The sequence below is a fragment of the Onychostruthus taczanowskii genome, unplaced genomic scaffold (assembly GCF_017590055.1).
Source record: "Onychostruthus taczanowskii isolate IOZ18803 unplaced genomic scaffold, ASM1759005v1 scaffold2, whole genome shotgun sequence".
Taxonomy (NCBI): Eukaryota; Metazoa; Chordata; class Aves; order Passeriformes; family Passeridae; genus Onychostruthus; species Onychostruthus taczanowskii.
In genome coordinates this window covers 19,552,016-19,571,745 of record NW_024499239.1, presented here as the reverse complement: position 1 = coordinate 19,571,745, position 19,730 = coordinate 19,552,016, and the positions used below count along the sequence as shown (strand labels likewise).

The following is a 19,730-nucleotide window of genomic DNA, read 5'->3' as shown; positions in this document are numbered from 1 at the left end:
GTTTATTTTGGAGTAAGAACTGTTGCTGGATTTAATAATTTTGTATGACTGTCAACACTGCCTGTTTTCCTTAACAGGACCTGATGCCCTAAACCTGTTGTACTACTTTTGCAGTATAAGTTGGTAGAAGTTATTAAATGTTAGAGCGGATTCTTGTTAACATACATATAGATGAAAACTGGTGAAAATAGTTTTATAGAGTCAGTAGTATTTACTTGGAATAGTTTGGAGTTTTTTCGGTAAAATTCCCTTCATATATGACTTCTGGTTGTTATGGAAGACATGGGAGACTTGGATATGGATAGCAGTCATAATGTGGACTGATCACTCATTCTATGTAAAGAGCAATGAGTGAAAGTTACACTGGAAAAAAAGAAAAAAGGAATGTTTCCCAAGACTAATCACTCTCTTGATTTGTAGGAAGAAAGAAGAATCTGTAGTCTTTAGAGACAGTTTAATATATCATTGTTGTTTTTCAGCCCATGACTTCACAGCCAGTGGGACTGGGATATTATGACAGGAAACATTTCATCATTGATTACATTTTTGAGAATTACATGATCTTGACCAAAAGGCATCCATTTGACTATGTAAATATATATTTTAAAAATGTAGCTAAACACGAGGAACTAAATTCCATCTAGGGTTAAGCAGGGTACAATCCAAGGACTGAATTTTTGCCAGAACATTGAGGAGATGCACCCATATCTTCTTTTGATATTTAGAAGAATAAACAATATCCTGTTTCTATGAAGGGAATTCAACTGCGATTCAAATTATTGTGCCAAAATCACAGAGTGAGTTGGTCCTTCCTCTTTTCTGCTGTGAGGGAGATGCAACAATGACACAAAGGACCCTCAAAGCAGCTTTTACATTCATTCTTTTCCCTTATCAAATTCACCTGGAAAACTACGAGGTTATTAAAACAAAAAATCAGTAAGAAAAAAGTGCTGGGAAATTATGCTCATTGTGTATTTCTGTTAATGGTGAATTGCTTAGGGCAGTGTCCCTCAGCAGTGCTCCAGGCTGGGGTGTCACAGCATCCTGCTCCCCAGGACTTAGACTCACACCACAGCTTCGTCATCAGAGGTGGTGGTGGCAGAAGGTCCCAGGGAACCTGGGCACTGTGGGCTTGGACAAAGGGCTGTCACCATCACTTCCAAGAAAAGCAGGCAGGTGGGGACTCTTCTTCTCCCTTTTCTCCATTCTTTTGCCAGGAAAGATGGTTTGGGGCTTGTTTCTCCATGATGGCCTTGCCCATCCAAAATGTGCCACAGGAGCCACTGTTGATCATTTCCATTGAAAAAGGGCAGCTGGTCATGTACTGCCCACAGGCTATGTTTTATTCACTATATGGTGCCACTGGGATATTTTCAGATGTGGCATGTTCCCCCAATAAATATATTTTTATCCGGCAGGCACCTGGCAGCATGTTTGAATGTTAAGTCTTTGAGTTTGAGATGGATGGGCAGTTCAGAATGATTTCCTGTAATTTTTTTCAATGTCTGGTATTTGTTGATCCAAACAGCATATATGTCATTATCCTATAGAGCAAGTATGTGTTTGTTCTGCTTGATTAAATTCCTGAATTCCCAGCATTCTTCCAGTCCTGCCTCAGTAACTGCACTTGGGAGGTGGGCTGTGATCAGAACTGCATGCCAGATTTCAGTGTGTGACAGTCAGACATGGGAGCCACATGTGGAAAAAATACCCCATTTGCATCCACCAAGGTATTAAGTGGTGTTTGTTGCTCTTCCACAGGTTTAGAAATAAAAGAACATGTCCAGAAACAAGAAGTTGCCAACAGTTTGCCGGCGCCTCCTCAAATGCCTCTGCCAGAAATACCTCAGCAGTGGCTGGTGAGTGTTATATTTAATTATATAAATGTATGCAAGAGAGAATGCATTTATGGTAAGTCCTAAAAGAAATGGTTACAAGAGAGAAGAGCCTGCAGGTCCAGGGAAATAATTATTCCTCTCACCTCTGGTTCAGTTGAGGGAATTTGATTCAGCCTGCAGAAGAGACATCAAAAAATTCCCTGTGGTGATATAAGCCTGGGAAGAGGTCACCTGCAAAGGCTATGGAATGGCAATCCTTGGAGATTTTCAGAATTCAGACAGAACTCTGAGCAACATAGCCTTAATTTCAAGGGTTGACCTGTCCTGTGTTGGAGGTTGGCCTAGCCAAGCTCACAGGTCCCATACAGTTTCTTACACTTTTATTTAACATTTCCTGGAGCAAGCCTAACAAGAAGACTCCTTTCAGTAGCTGAAAAATTAAGGTGCAGAGTTTTAAAATAAAGGAAGAATACTTCCCTTTTTTTTTGAGTCAAATCTTTAGTGCCTTTTCTGCTCAGTCTCTGGGTAGGAAATTCCCTTCAGATCAAGCAGATGCACTGATTCTTGGAGGTGTTTGTAGCAAAGATACTGATTGAAATCTGTAATTCAATCCTCCAGTTGGGAGCAGCTGTCTTGTTATAGAAAAAAATAAGTAAACAAGTTTCAGTGCTTCTCTCATAGTGACTTTACAGTAGATATGATGAAGAAAACATTTTCAACATTTTTTGGAGAGGTGTAACCATATTGTGGTTTAGCCTGTGAAAGGTTGAACTGATACTGATAAAGTATCCATCTGTTTATTCTTGGGTGGAAAATTGTGTGCACAATGATAAGGACCATCCATGGAGACCCAGGTTCATTGAAGCACAGATGGAGCTTACAGGGCCAGAGCAGCTGGATGGCTGATGTCCTGCCTCATTTTAGTGTGGTGTTTTGTTACCACATTTGTACCTGGGCCTGAGGGATATGTAAGCCAGTAGCATCTTATGAACATAAGAACTAATGTATGAAATGGAACTCCTGGCCAGCCTTTTGTAAAATGCTATGGACTGCAGGGAAAAAAAAAAAAAAAAGAAAACAAAAACAAACCCACAAGAAAACATGTATTGTATAGAATACCTTAATCTTACTTTCTTCCTAAGTAATGCCAGCTTTAGGTTTGTGACAGTAGATTAATTATGCATATATTTAATGGATGCAAAAGAAGTGTTATTAATATTCAGTGAAACTTAGAGAATCCATTTCACAGTTAGCAGTGCCAGAAACTGATTTTTTTTTTTAATGCAAAATATATACTGTGCATAAATTACAAGGGAAAGGTTCAGAAGAGGTAGGAAAATTATGCAAATTGAACATGCCTTTGAAATGTAGACTTCAGGTACTTCAGGTTTTATAAACTGAAACCAACTAAGATCCTCATTCTTTTATTTTTGTGTGGGTTCAGTTTGGCTCTGAAGGTTCAAGTTGTTTTTCTTAGAACAACCCATCTCCTTTTCCTTTCTCATACACTAATGTGTAAATTCCCCTAAAGTTGGTACAGCTGCAGCAAGTTAAATGGTGTGAAGTATGAACTGGGTCCAGGAGGTCAGCGCTGGTTTTTGCAGTAGTTAATTTTGGATTTTTAATAACAAAAATATTTCCCTGAGATACTGTGGGAATTACCATGAAGTTGACACAGTTAGAGCTGCCTGGTCTGCAGTGTGGTCTTCCCATGTTGAGCCTGGCAAAGTGGAGTTTGAACATGGCCCTCCCTTGTGATCTGCCTGTAACACTGTGGATGTTTTCACCTCAGTGAATTCAAGCTTTTCCATAGTGTTAGAAGCTGATTTTTGCCAGTGTTTCTGCAGTTCTGTTGCTGCTGTCAGGCAGTGGTGGATTTCACCTCGCTTTCAGTGCCACTATGAGATGAGCCAGGAAGTGTCCCAAGCCTCTCATTGTCTTGCAATACCCAAATACAGGTGACAGGTGGTGATATTTTAATACGGTAGCACATTGTAATTTGTGAAAAAGATCACAGACTGCAGCCCTTCTGCAAAAGACCAGGAGGAATCAGAAGGGAAAGACAAAACCATCAGCTTTTTGTCCTTTGAACACTATAGTAAGCTCAGACCCCAATCTTGCTTTGAATTCTTCTCCTGAAGTCACATTGATATAATGGAATTGATTATATAATTGATCATTTCTTGGAAACCTTTCACTATTAGGTGTCTCTTTATTAAACCCTTGTTATTATTGATATGTTCAGAGACTGTCATCATTCTTTTCATACACAGGACATTAGTGACAGTGGCCAAGATCTAATTCTCTCATCCATTACTGCTCTTGCATGGTGACTTTAAATCCACCCTGAGTCAATGGACTCCTAAAAATTTGTAGCTGATGCCAGTCTCTGTGAAAGCTGTACACAATTGCAGTGATATAAATACTGAGCTACCTTTCCTAGCTACTTTTCACAGAATGAGTTTTCATAGCTAGATGGAAAAAATTCCTTGGGCCCACCAGAGGCTGGAATATCATCTGCTGGTTGCCCTTCTTCACATGGCAAGTTGGAAGTCATTTTCTGTGGCACCACTTTTTGACAGCTATTCAGGACAGAAAGTTTTTTTCCACTTGCTAAGTAACATCTAGTGATGGTCTCAGCCTCCAATGAAAACACATTGTGCTGATGGAGCATAGGAATTTACTGGAGGTGGGAATCAATAACTTCAAATAAACTATACACTGTTTAAAAATCTCTGGGTTTAGCCCATCAGTTATTGACTGTGATGAAAATTAAAGGTTCATTTACACCACTGTTTCTCTTTATGTCACTCAAGGATTTCTGCATTCAAAAATGTTTAGTCTGAATTGGTGTTTAAGTTTCTACTTATGTAAAGATGTGTGGGTGGGAAGGAATTCAATACTCCTTAAAGCAGTGCCAGGAGCCAGAATTATGTGTGGGCAGGTGCTGTGCGAGGTTTCCTTTGTAAATCTGTAAATAGACCTGCATATTTGCTCAGGCCGAATCTTTTATCAGTTTTGTTATTCATCAGCCCATGAGCAAAGAGTATAAAATTCATTTTATTGAGACATACTATTAATAGTTTAAATTAAGTCTCCAGTTATTAAAACACATTAGAGCCTGGAGAGTTTTCCTGGACTCAGTGGGCTTTGAAGGGACAAAGTTGGGCCTTTGGTATACTTGAATTAAGAAAATCACTAAGCACACGGTCTCTTAGAAATTCTCTTTTCCTTGGCTGCATCTGGGGTAGCAGACTTTCTGTCAGGCACGGAAAGCCCAAATCCCCTCTTGCTTTAGTCTTGTGTGCAGCTCCTTGGGATGGCTGGCACTTGTCTGGGTGCATTGCTCCGAGCTTGCCAGCAGGAATTCAGTGCCAGCTCTGAAGCTTAGTTTGGGTCAGCTGCAGAGCAGGAGGTCACTGTGCTTGAAATGGACCCAGATCTGTTCTTCCTTCCTGAACTTTCTCACTGCCAGGGCTTGTCTTCAGCCTGCCTCACCCACCTCCACATCAGCAGCTGCTTTTGTGGCTCTGCCGTGCTCTTCACAGGCACGGAGCAGTGCTCGATGGCGCGTTTGGAGGAACAGCAGAGCCAGGCTCTGTGCATGCTTCAAAGTGCTGCTGGTGTTTAACACCTGGGATCCCATCGCTGCCTCATCACCGACCTGCCTTGCAGTACATTTCCCACAGAGGCAGTGGGATAATATCCAGTGCATCCCGCTGCTCTGATGTGCCGGAGGATTACTGGCATAAATTACCCACAGCATGACAGTGACAGAATACTTCTAGCCTCCAAGCATTTGGTTGTCATATTACATCTGACAGTTGGTGATTTCATTGCACTGTGCTGTCCAACAAAATCAAACGCAAACAGCACACTTAGCTGTTTTGCATGATTTTCACAGTGAAATTGAGTGTATATTTTGTTTTTCTTGGAATATTGACAAGTTAATAATTATTTAACCGCAACAAATGTTCAGCAAAATTCCAGAACCCTGCAGATATGAATCAAAAGAACAGGTCATCTTCCTCCAACCCACTCCTGCACAATACACATTCACTCTGTAGGAGTGCTTCATATAAATGGGTTTCCTGTTGTGGAGAAATCATTTGACAGCCTCCCTTTATCTGGCTGCCTGTCAGGTAAACTCTTAGATGTTTATTAGAAAATGCTGAAATGAGACAGTGTCCTTGGAGAAGAAGAAAAATCACCTGGAAATTGAAAGGATTCTTGAGGTGATATGTAACTAATTATGCTAATCGTTCTTCACATTGAAAAAAAAAAACAAAAAAACAACCGGTTTTTGAGCTTTTTCTAAAGTATGCCTTGAGAAAAGGGCCATAACAGAAGCAAGGGGTCCATGTGTCATGTGGGGATCTCTGTTTCATCTACCTTTTTTTTCTAACATTGAAAAACAGTTGTTTTTCTCTGTTTTCTTTATTCTCTGCTTCTCTTTAAAGATGATCTTAAGACAGTATTAATTTTCAGGTTCTTTCCTTCCTGGAGCAGAGTCAAAAGAAGAGTTGAAAGCCACAAAAATAAATTTAGCAAATATTCATTTGTTTCATTCAGAGCTGGCTATACTTTCAGCTGGAACAGGTCTGAGCAAGTTTTCCCATAATGAAGAAACAAGTAAAGAGGCCTTTTTAAATTATCAGTGCAGTTACTGCAGACCATGATAAAATATTAACCCTTTCAGAAGCCAACTAAAATCTATTCACTAGATTTAGGTTTCTTTAACCCACTTTCAATTTTAAAGTTGTTCCACCATCCTAGTGTTCGTTGCCAGTCTTTGCATGTTTAAATAGTTCTTTTCCCCTCACCATGGTATTTGTTCTTCAGATATCCTTTGTAATCCCAATCATATTCCCCTCAGGTTTCATTTCATTCCACTGTGTATAAGAAGGCTCTATCAGTTTCATTCTGAGCTATGGTTTAATGCTAGTGAATGATAGCAGTATTTCTCCTGCTATAAGGATCATGTACTTGGATCATAGGTGACCAGAACAGCAGTCTGAACATAGAATGAACATAGAATGTTCATTTAGGTTGGAAAAGACCCTTAAGATCATTGAGTCCAGCTGTTTGCCTAAAGCTGCACTAAGCCGTGTCCCCACATGCCACATCCACATGACTTTAAAAAGCTCCGGTGGTGGGACTTCACTGCTTCCCTGGGCAGCCTGTTCAGTGCTGGACCACCCTTCTGGTGGACACATTTCTCCTAATACCTGAATCTCCCCTGGCATGACTGGAGACTGTGACATTTGTCCTTTGTACTTGGGAGAAGAGACTGACCCCACCTGGCTACAGCCTCCTTTCAGGTGAGGAATTGGGTGTCTCCTGAGCCTGCTTTTCTCGAGGCAAAACACCCCTGGCTCCCTCAGCCTGCAAGATTTGTGTTCCAGACCCTTTCCCAGCTCTGTTGCCCTTCTCTGTATTCACTCCAGCACCTCAGTGTCTTTCTAGTTGTGAGGGGCCCAAAAGGCTTTGAGGTGTGACCTCACCAGTGCCGAGTACAGGGTGACAATCCCTGCCCTGGTCCCGCTGGCTGCACTATTGCTGATCCAGGCCGGGTGCCATTGGCCTTCTTGGCCACCTGGGCACGCTGGGATTGTGGACTATAACATGTCATTGCATAAGGAATAAGGATGAAGAAATGTGTACCACCTCTTTTTTGTGATAGCAATGTCTTGCAGAACGCTCTAGTTGCCAATTCAGTTTTCCATGGTTGAGACTGGTGAATTATTGTTGGTGATTTATTTCACATTTGCAAATGGTACCACAAAAAAGTTTTAGTTAAAACAATTACCTTCTCAGTTAATTTGTATTATACCTTTATAGCAATACACATCACCATATTTCAAAACTTTCCTCTAAGCTGCCAAAATGAGCTGTTCTCAGCCGCCTTTAGTTGGGATTTACATTTAAACTGGATGAGTTAGAGTAGAATTGAACTCCTTTACCAAATTATTTTTATGATCATTGTGAAGCTGTTTGCCCTTTTGTCTTTTTTAAAATACATACTGATGATCTTTCACCTTTTTACAAGAAAATTATTAAATTACTAATGCCACAGATTTTGTAAGATACTGTCCCAGCATTTATTATAGAATGCTCACACTTCTGACCTCAGGTTTTTAATTTATTGTTTCTATGCTGTACCTGTCCATAAAACCCCATCCCTGTGTTGATAGTTAGGGACCACATTTTTTTGCTTTCCTGATCACACTCATTTATGTTCTGTGCACAAATAAATGGGGAAGGAATTAGGCTTTTAAGGACCAAGTCTCCTCTTGTTTTAATTGGATGCAGTGCTCAGGCCCTTGGACAATATACTTCCAGAGGAAATGGCATTGCCTACACTTTTTTCACTGTACTGCCTTGTCCTCACTGTCACGTCACACACTTGGATGAGTTTATTAACTTCTGGAAGAGAAAGGTGATTTTGTCTTTTCTGGGGAGTACAGACACTTCTTTGAACACATTCAGAATAAACAACTCTGACTGAGAGCCCCATGCTGCTTAAAATTCAGATTAATCTTTCTCATGTAATATGTATGAAAGTGTTCCCTAGCATTAATTAAAGCCCATTTCATTTCTTGGTGCACACAGACCCTTTGCTTGATATGAGTCAAGTATATTGTTTTGTCTGAGTGATGCTTCCAACTGGCTGTGTAATAATCTTTTATTATAAATTATGAATGATACAGAAATACCTTGTCTTTGTTTCTGGCTCATTCGCTTTCACTTTTAATTATTTTGTTAGATCTTCTGTTCCTTCCATTGAGTCAGGAGTTTATTTTCACTCCAGTCTTCCACAGAATTTGGGTGTAACTCTTTCCAGCTCTCTGTCCTTTCAGTAGTGCATTCCATGGCCCAGTCTTTTTTGCTTTTATTTACTATCTCAAATAATATGTATGTAATTACATACAGCAGCAAGAACTGAGACAATTTGTGTCTGGACGCAGACTGACAGTGCCATCAGAGGTGCAAGAACCAACTGGGTTTTCTGCTCGGTCAATGTACTGTGTTGTTCTGTTTCTGTGTCCACTTGGTCCTCTTCATGGCCATCTTTGCCTTCCTGTTTCTTAGGTGAAGTGGTTATTCAAGTATCTGAGCAGATGAGTTGCACCTTGTGAAATAGTAACTCGGCTCCTGGTGAGGTACAGGTGTAAATGCTCTCCAGACAATCTTCAGATCAAACTGTGGAGCCATAGGACGCCCTGATTCATTCTTTAATACCAGCAAGCCTGTTCAGATCTGTTTCCCATCATCAGGCTGTGCTCTCTGAGGCTGTGATCTGTTTGTAGTCACTGTACATACTAAGCACTTCTCCAGTGATACCTTTAATTATGCATTCGCCCCCGAGTCAGCAGACACGCTCTCAGTCTGTGTCAGATGTTCCTCCACTCCCTGGAGGACAGGGTGCCAAGTGTGTGCCTGCTGTTCTTAACTTTAAACCTGCTTAAATCCCTGTTCAGGATCACCTCCTAAGGAAAAGCTCCACTTGAGCTTATACTCATCCTCTGCCTGATGATCACTTCCACTTCTTTCCCCCTTGCCCTCATCTGTTCAGCACTGGTGGGTGACCAGTTCTGCTATTCATGGGATTAATATTGCTGGACATCCCATCATGTCAAACTCTGGTTGTTGGTTTTCCAGGGATTTCCTTCTGGGGTTTTTCCCTGGTAGCACTGGCATTGTAGAGGTGTGTGCAGTAACTGCATATGCAGAGGTGGTCAGGTGGGACTACACCAGCAGCCCATCAAGTGGCCCTGTTACCCCCTTCTGGTGGGGCTGGCAGCGTTACTCCATTCCAAAAAGTTGAGCTTTGTGGCTGTCTGTCTGGTTTTGCTGCCTTTTGTGCTCAGAAGCTGGGAAGACAAGTAATGTGAAATTCGTTCACATTACTTGGCTCCCGGTTTTGTGGTCTCCAACTGACAAGCTCAGAAATAATAAACTTAGAATAAGAAGCAGAGGTCAAATGAAGAATATTTCTCAGCTTTTCCTTGTCTACCCTCAGGCTAATATTGCAGAGCTTAAAATGATCTTAATGTCCCACAAAGTCAGCACTTTTGTCCTGAATAAATCCAAGGTCCATCCAGCTCCTCAACTGCTGGAAATAAATAGTGAATTCTCTTTAGCAGAATTCTGAATTTATTTAAGAGCTGTCATACCAAGTGCATGGCAAGTACTAATGCCCAGTTTCCAACCCTTACAGTCTTAAAAAAAAAGCCTGATTGAAATGTATGCTCAGTAATTTTGTGAATTGCATTTTACCTAGTTTGTTGGTTCATCTTGCTTTGTGGACATCCATTTCTGCACATGTGGAGTTAGGGATCATAGATGTGTGCATACTCTTCCCCCTGCCTCCAGGCTGAAGATGCAGTGGGGTTGTGCAGAGGTCAGGTCTAAGCTTGCTCCAGAGTAAATGACATCTGCCTGTCTCAAAGTTTGTTCTTGACAGCCCAAATCTGCCTGCTGGCTCCTGAGCAGCTTTCTTGGACATGCCCAGTGTGTGACCCCTTTTCTGTTCTCCTGTTGCTGCCTTCAGCACTGAGGGGCTGTGTATGAGCTGGATCCAGACTGGTGCTTGATGCAGTAACACAGCTGAAAGTGTTTGCCTGCAGCACAGGATACTGACAGGCTCTGCTAAACTCACTGCTTTGCACTGGAATCTCCACATCCTAAATCACTGCATAAAGGAAGGTATTTCTTTCTATTTTCTACAGAGTGTAAGTCTTCATTGGGGTATGAAGTGATTTTATATCCTCAGGCTTCTATACATTTTCCTTTGTCTTTCAGACTGCTTTCCATATTGTTACCAGATTATCAGATAGACCATCTGTAAAATAAATGTTACTGTCCATCTTGCTCAGTACCCTTGAACAGAAGGGGGGAAATAAAGTAGAGTATCTCTTAGGATAAAGGAAGAAAGAGTTTATTTGTGGTCTGTGGAATACAGGTGGGCAGGTGGAGGGGAAGATCATAATATGCCATTAAATTAAAATGTCCATACAAGTCTGTTTCAGAGTCCAGTAGGATAACAAATTTTACCATTTTGTTTCTTTCTCTTAACAATCAATCCTGTCAGCTGGAATTGGGCATCCCGTGCACAATCTAGTCTCTAATTTCATCAGAGATCTCAACTCTGCAGTGTAATGATCACCTCATCTGCTTCTTGGTTTCAATTAAAGCAGCTCCCAGTTGGTCTCAGACCCAGGACCTGACAAATGTTTTCATCAGTACTGATTCATTATTGCTGTTATTATTCTGGACAACAACATATTACAACTTTGTCCCTTTTCCTCCAAGGAGATTAAAGTAATGTCAGTTTCTTTTCTCAGTTCTTACTCCTGTGACTGAGAGAGGTGGTTTATCTTGAGTGGCAACATTCTCTAGGTTTTTTTCTCTGTTGCCTCTCATTAAAACAGAACAAAACAAATAAAAAAGGAGAAAAGACATGCTGATGTCTTCTTTGCAGGTTGCCAGGTCTTTCCTCCTGATACCACTCAAGCTACACATGTTCTGGTCTTTTTTTTATTTAATCTCTTTACAGAATATGTAAATAATTTTGTGGGGTTTATGGCCTTTTTATATTTTCAGGTAAACTATAGAAAAGTTATTGAATAAATACTTAATTCATAACTCATAACTTCATCAAAATTCTTCCACTAAAAATTGCTGAGTGGAAAGAATGAAACAATACAACTAGCAATAGTAAAAACATTAAAGAACCATAAACATTAGTAACTAATACCAGAATGCACACATATATGTTTTTACGTGTCTTGGTGGTCAAACTCATAAACTCCATAGCTGCCAAAAGATATTGTTCATGGTACAGATTTGAGTGAGATTTTATTTTGTGTTTAATCAATTGTGGTTTTCTTTAATATTAAAGCAGCCCCACTTTTATCAGAAAGTATTTAATGTTGGATGTTTCTCTTTCTCCCTTTAAAAAAAAATTATAATTGTTTTCAACTTTGTTATGGCAAGCACTGCAAAATGCATTTCAGAGAAGAGGGCCCAGTTAATTCAGCAATGGATTCCATCTGTGTTGACCTTGGCTGCACAGCCCAGCCCGCCCCAGCTCTATGAAGTAACTGGTGCTCCAGCAGGGTCGAAATCAGACAAGCACCATTTGTGTTTCATTTCCTTTTTTCTTTCTTTCTGAATAACATTTCATCTAAAAACAAGGATTTTTTTTTCCTCCTGATCTTTATTGGAGCTTCTCATTTGTCCCAGGATAAAATACAGCTTTGAAACTTTGGTGCTGTGTAAAGTCAAAATTGGAATGACTCAGAACACGTATTTCCTGGGTGAATGAGGTTCAATAATGATAGGAATTTAATATATTGTATGCACCTGATGGAAAAAATGGTTTAAGGCTAGACCAAGAAATTAATTTGTCTAATGAAAAGGGTGGTATGAATCTATACTGCCCCAGGAACAAACTGTGACCCCAGCTAACAAGAACAAGGTTCTGCCCACTTGTGTGAAGGTGGAAAATCAACTCTTTGGAGGCAGTTCTGCCTCTTGTCTACACTTCAGGCTACACAGAGGTGATATGTGTACAGCAATTCATAATTGCTGTCAATTTTCTGACAGCAATGAATATGTAATAATTTTTAATGTCCCTTATGGCTGTTGTACAGTAGCAGCTAACCTTGAAAACTCATTTATTTTGTCGTGATGTGCAGGTTGTCAATTTGATTTTTTTTCAGCAAAATTATGGGATCACTACACTAAAAGTAATATTTTTTTTTTTATTTTGCTTCTTTGACAGATAATTTCTTTAGCAAATCTGGTCTGTGAGGAAATCCCATTTGGCTCACATTATAGTTAACAGTAATTGCCAACTGTAATTTGTAATGGATTGTGACATAAGAAGTTGACTGTACCATTTGCTAATAGAAGTAATATTAGTGTAAATTTCAGTCTGACCAGGAATTTCTGTGTTCAGTCATGAATCAGTTCTTGTTCATGAAAGTTTCTCATTTTACTTGGTGTGCAAGGTAAGTCCATGCTGGATGAGCTGAAGGGCAGGGTTAGTCACTAGCTCCTTGCCTTCCTGCACTCTGGGAATGCACAAGCACTCACCTGCAAGGTGGAATAACCTACTTCATAGCAGTTTGACTACAGAGCACTCTAAGGGAGGGACTCCTTTGGTGGTGGTGTCAGGAATTGGGTGACTGGTGTAGGTGTGTAATCACCAATGAGATTTGGAGATGTCTGGCTTTGAAATATTCAAAGATGAATCCAGCCCTGAAAGTGCCCACAGAAGTAATTTCAGTACAGGTAATGGCGCATGTTATTAAAGCTCAGGCTCCTCCCAGGTAACTTCAGGTCTGTAGCAAAAGAGGAGCACAGTCCCTGTGGCCTCATCTGTGTGATGTGGAAAGAAGCTCTGCTAGACTGGTCAGCCCCCTGAGGTACAGCCCAAAAGTATCTTCATCTGACCAGGTTCTCACTTCAGTATCTCCCTTTATTCCCTTAGTTTACACTGGATCAGTCCAGTGCAGACAAACACCAATGCATCTCTGTCACTCCATTTAAAAAAAAAAAAAAATTTGAAAAACTGATACTGCAGAAACGCAATTCTGCTTGCAAGTTAATTTTTTGTAATCATGGAATAAACTACTGCTGCTGAAAAAAGGCTTTAGTATTTTCTGTAACACATAAATACAAAACTAAAAACCTGGGGCAAATATGAATGAGTTCCATAAAATACAGTTGTTTGGGTACTTGTTAAGGAAATAGAACAGTAAAGTCAGTCATGTGGAAGAAGTCACAGAGTACTAAATATACTTTTATAAATTGTTTATTTTGTCAACATTATAAAAAATGTTTATTATATCAACATACCACCAGTTGGTCGGTTTTAAATTAAAAACAGGTTTATATTTAAAAGAATCATGTTAGAATTTGACGTATTATTTGACATATTTATTTTATCATGTAATAGTTTCTTGATTTTTCCAACTTTTCCTTGTTTGTAGATCACTTTTCACTATGTAGAAATAGCATTATAAACATTAATATGTATATTAAGAATTCATGTGCCATTGAAGAAACACCTATCATGAAAATATGGCTTAATTTTCTATCCTTAGTCTCTGCCAGCCCAGGCTATTTAACTTTTCTACAGTGTCCAGCCAAACTGCTGTATGCTGCTCTAATGTGAATTATTTTAGGTGTAAAATGCTAATGAATTAGCCTTAACACTGTAAAGTGGTCTAGAAATCTCTAGATAGAAATAGAGTGCATAGAAATCTCTTTCACATAGACCTATTAGATTAAAATGGATAACTGTATCTTTTCAACATTTTTACCACTTAATGCTGTTGTAGAGAAAAAATATTTTAATGTAGCTGTTACATTGATCTTGCCATCCTTAGCAATGACAAGTAGGATTCTACAGTGTTTATAAAAGGACTCACTTGGAGGACATGCAAAAGGGTTTTGTTTCCTTATCATGACTAGAGGTAAAGGTCTGGACAATAATGATATGTTTAAAAATGTATCAGCATAATTATGAAGCACAATTAAGTTGCTTTACTGCTTCAAGTCTCAACCTTTACTTATTATTGTTTAATTATAACAGCATATGAGGAACTTGAGATTTGGGCTTGCTTCTCATCTAATAGATGCCACCTTGCAGAGCATCTTAATGAGCCCTCCAGAACCTTGCCTTTAGAGATAGTTAATGTAAGGAACAGTCACAAGAGCCGGTTTATGAAGCTGGTTGCATTGGCACTGATCATGAGCAGATGTTCTGTCCGTGTTTAATTTAACACCTTGTTGGTCTGTAATCACGTTTTCTTTTTTTTTTCTTTCATTTAGCCACCAGATAATGGGCCTCCACCACTGCCAACATCCTCGCTTCCTGAAGGCTATTACGAAGAGGCAGTGCCACTTAGTCCTGGGAAGGCTCCTGAGTACATCACTTCCAGTGAGTAAGATATTTCCAGGCAGTTTCTCAGCAGCTGGTAACTCCAGTGTCCTTCAGCATTTTTACTATTTGAGATCTCTCCAGTCTCAAATACTCCATCTCTGTTGGTGCTGTGGTGATGTGTCATAAGAGTTACTTTTAACAGTTTGGGCCAGTTCTGGTTATCCTCGCTGGCCATGCATTGGATGGGTTTGCAGAACTGTTTTGGTGTGCACTGGATTGGTCTGCAGAACTGTTTTGGTGTGCATTGGAATAGTTTGCAGAACTGTTGGTGTGCATTGGATTGGTCTGCAGAACTGTTTCGGTGTGCTCAAACCAGGCTCCTTTTACAGACAACTAAACTTAGTACTCAAGTGAGGAGCACCTAAACAGGTTTCAGCAGCTATTGCAGACAGAGGGTCCAAATTAGCCATTAACATTTTAGACTGCTTTGAACCACAGACAATGGGGGCACTGAACCAGGAGTCCAGACTTAAATATTGCCCAGAGTTAAATATTGCCCAGAGTAAACCCCTCTAAACTGATCACACTGTGAATGTGGAGGTTTCAGAAACTGGTACTGACCTGCACATCTGCCTGCTGTGCCTCTATTACACTGAATTGCTTGCTAAAATAGACAAAAAGGAAAAAAATAAAAAAAGGAACTGTTGGAAAGATGTGATTTGCAGCATTTCTGATGACACATTGTCACAGCAGCTCCCACAAGCCATGCGTGATGGCCGTGGCAGTAGTTTTGTGACCACTCATTCAGGGCAGTAGGCAGAGGCTGCCTCTGGCTGTCTACCAGAATGTCCTTCTGCAGCACCCAAATGTTCTTTTTCACACCCAAATACTTCCCCAAAGATCTGTGCTCTCCAGTGGAGCTGTGCTGAGAGCACCCTGGTGAATCACTGCAATGACTGCTGTGACCTTTACACAGGGTCACTTATGTACCATATTTTTGCTGCTTTTTTATTGGCTGGAGTAATTTATTACTTGTGTAGGGTTGATTTATCACTAATCTGTATTTTCTATGGTCCAAAGATTAAAGGCATATCTTCCCCTATTTTATAGCCATTTTAATTATTTTAAATTATCTCTCTGTTCTTAAAACATGCATAGGAGTCACCTTAAAACTAAAATACTATTTATCTGTATACTGCACAAACTGATGTTATCTAGCAGCTTTTAATTAACCTAAGAAATTCAAGGTAAGAAAGAGTTTCTTGTGCTGGAAAGCAAATGAAAGAACATATGGACTTAGAAGAGCAGCAGAATCACTCTTCTCTTCATTTCCTCCCTTGAAATGCTGCAGGGTGGTCCTGCTACACCCTATAACCCAGTGAGCTTCTGACTTGGGTTTTGGTGTTAAACAAGAGCCATGCTCAGGCAGAAAAATATTAATTGTGCAAATATTAATAGCACTGCTGAAAAATCACCTAGGGAAAAACAAGACAAAATATGAAGCTGATTTCTTATTGTACTTAACCATTTAAATGCATAAAAATATTTAGGATATCAGCCTTAAAAGTTCATTAATAATTCCATAATTTAAGTGTATGTGTGTGTATATATACACACACACATATATATATAGTGTATATATAAATCTCCAGACATTTAAAGCTCTGTTTGTGTGACTTAGCATCTCACTTGCTGAGATTTTGTTATATCTTCTTATGTTCTGAACTTTATCATATCTTAGAAATTGTGTTAAAAGAATTCCTGTCTTCACTGGTAATGAATTTGTTTTTAAATTTGATTGTGCAATTAGTAATACATCTTTACTCATGCAAATGTCCACTAAATCCAGTTGTGTGGTAATTAAAATCAACTACCTAAGTATATTAAAAGATGTAACCTTAGCTGTTTGGAGTATTTGAGATGGAGAAGACAATAGAAAAAAGTGCTTGAAGTAGAAGAAGTCCAAGAATGCATCTATTGGGATAGATATAATTATTTTAAGTAAACATTCCCATGGAATATTTTTGTAATGTCATTAATAGCAAGGAGACTTACATACCATGTGTCTTACCTGTAAAAGTAAACAAGCACTGAAGAAAATTGCAGAACATAGTCATGAAAATGAAATAACTGTAACTTTCCCAAGTCCCTGTAACTGGTTTGTAAATAAGTGCTTGCATGTAGATGAAAAGAAGAGTGTGTATTACTTACTTGTGTTTGGGAATTATGTGAAATGTTATGGTGGATAGATCCTGCCCCATAATGTATTCTTATGACCTTTGCCATATGGGGTGTTTGTTTCTCGTTGTGATGTACTAAGCAAGATGAAGATGTTTCTGTGTGAAAGAATTACAGAAAATGAAGCTATCTGTCAAATAATATTTTAAAGCTGATGAAACACTACCTAAAATTCTAGCTATGTATTCCCAGCTTATTGTTTCATTAATATTCACAAGGTGTCTGTGTGGGTCTTGGCAAAGTGTCTTATGTTTAATTAAAGTAATGCATTGATATTACTAAGCACTGAAACAGTAAGTTGTTCGTGGCTGACTTTCAAAAGCTTTTGCTTAAAATGAACCTTCTTGAGGTTTTCAGTGTGCTTTCATGGCTAAGTGTTTTAACCTAAGACTTTTACACTTTTATTAAAGATTATGACTCAGATGCCATGAGCAGCTCTTATGAATCCTATGATGAAGAAGAGGAGGATGGAAAGGGGAAGAAAATGAGACATCAGTGGCCTTCTGAGGAAGCCTCTATGGATCTGGTGAAGGATGCCAAAATCTGTGCCTTCCTTCTTAGAAAAAAACGATTTGGGCAATGGACCAAACTACTGTGTGTTATCAAAGAAAACAAACTACTGGTAATTCTTATTTTCAGCTAGCTATATTTTCTTTGTACCTTTTAGATGATGTATTTATTTTCACAGGAATCTGATTTTTGGAATATGTTCTGCAAACAGTGGCCAAGTCTGCAGTAACCTTACCAAAGAGTTTGGTCATGATTTACCCAAGAAGCAGAAAAGCACTGAAATTATAAGTGTATCATTTCACCACTTAGAACTTTGATTTTTATTTCATTTAAGCTTGAACCCCAGCAGTTCTCTGATATTGGAACGAACATCTGGCCCATTATCTTCTAAAATATTTAATTTGGAAAAAAATAGTTGCTGAAACTGTAAATCCAGTCTTTCATTCCCTGCGGACAAAAAAATCTCATAGGGAGCTCTGTGTGTGAACTGTTGGATCAGACTGCTGGAGAGAAAAGTCCCTTGTTGGACTGAGAATTCACTTGGCAGCATATGCTGTGGTAATGTACACACTTTAAACTAAACCTTTGCCATCTGTTCTGCAGTAATTATGATGCAGTATTCACATGATGCACAGCTGCATTATAAAAGGGACAGAAACAAGTGGATGTATTTATTCCTTAAGCAAATCTGTTATGCTTCTTTCTCATTGGAGGCACCAGTGAAAGATTCCATGAATTATCTGCTCACAGATGCATTTTTGTTTTATGAAAAGAGACCTTAATTGAGGGAAGCATTTACTGTGTGTTGTTATGAGCAAACTAATGCTTATATTAATCAATAAGTTGGGGTCCTCGGTGCTCCTGCCTTCTGATGTGGTGCTTCCAGCCCATGTGCCTAATTACATAACAATTCCTGCGCCGTCCCCAGTGTTAAAAGCTGGTTAACAGGCCATAGAACATTTTCTGTAGAACCTCTCTGTTCTAGGTGGTACAATGTAGTTTAGCTGTGTTCGCTTTCCAAGTACATTTGTGCTTATGGCAGTATAGAAAATAGCAGGATAAGACATGGAGGTAAGAGATTTCTGAAAATACACTTGGAATGAATTTGCTAGTTTGCAGTGGCTTTAATTTTTGTACCCTCCTGTATTTAAATGTTAAAAAAAAAGTTCATTCTGATTCAGATTTTATTATATTCTTATAATGCCATTATCCTTAATGCACATTTTTATCACCATATATCAGTATCATATCCAATATCAGCACCATCTGATAGCAGCTTGAAGAAAGGAAAGAGACAGAGAAACAGATTTTTCCCTGAAGTCATACAGCATTTGTTCTACAATTACATTTATTGTTCCATATAAAAATATGTTATTCTTTATATTTTCATTTCCTTTACCCACATGTGTGGTCCGAAAAGCTGGGTTTTTTTCCCTTATAGGGATCGTCTTTCAGTAATTCTATAATGGGATTAAGAAAATAAAAGTCACAATAGGAGTCTAACAACCAAGTTACACAAGATTGGTTTATTGTTTGAAGGAGGACTTGGACAGTTAACTTATGAGATATGCAAGTAAAACAAATATGTGTTCTTAGGGATTAGTAATTGCTTGTGTCATAAATGCAGCTGTCATCATAAAACAAAAATATTTTAATTAGAATTAGACATTAGACATAACTTTTAGTAGGGAATTACTTTTCACTTAAAGTCCGTTAGGGACTCATTTTTCACTTAAAGTCTTTTAATATATATATACTTCAGTTTTAGCAATGTATAATTTTAAATAAAATATTTGGATTAATATAAAAGGAATTACAAGCTGTTTATTGGTTCTTAAAGTGAATAATGTTGTATATATTCCAGATTTCATAGCTTGAAAACTTAGTATTTTTTAAATGTTGCTAATTAAAAATCCGTGACCAAATTGGAGAAACTTTGGTGTAATGGGCTTTGGAGAGGGAAGGCTTGTCAGTGATCTGCAGAGGCTGGTTTAAAATTGGCTGTATTTGCTCAGCCTAACTTTTAGTGTTTATAACATACTTTTATCAATTGTCTTCCAGTCAGTTGCATCCTGGCGTGAATACTGCTGCAGACGTGCAGAAGTTCATGTGCTTTTCTCTGTTTACATAAATGTTCAGCTATTCTTTGTATGCAGATACTAGTTAATCTTACTGATTATCAGAGACCCCTTTATTATCAGATGTCTTTTTGGCCTTAGTGCTTATTTGTATGAGTGAAAGCCCAA

At 38.9% G+C, this 19,730-nt stretch overlaps 1 protein-coding gene across 1 annotated transcript in view; it reads left to right on the top strand.

Moving 5' to 3' along the window:
* AFAP1 (actin filament associated protein 1) overlaps nucleotides 1–19,730 on the top strand; it is a 61,570-nt gene that overhangs the window by 3,322 nt on the left and 38,518 nt on the right. Inside the window, exons 2-4 of the mRNA XM_041402978.1 lie at nucleotides 1,762–1,859; nucleotides 14,685–14,793; nucleotides 17,385–17,596. Coding sequence (XP_041258912.1) covers nucleotides 1,762–1,859; nucleotides 14,685–14,793; nucleotides 17,385–17,596 — 419 coding nt within the window. The remainder of the gene's footprint in view (nucleotides 1–1,761; nucleotides 1,860–14,684; nucleotides 14,794–17,384; nucleotides 17,597–19,730) is intronic.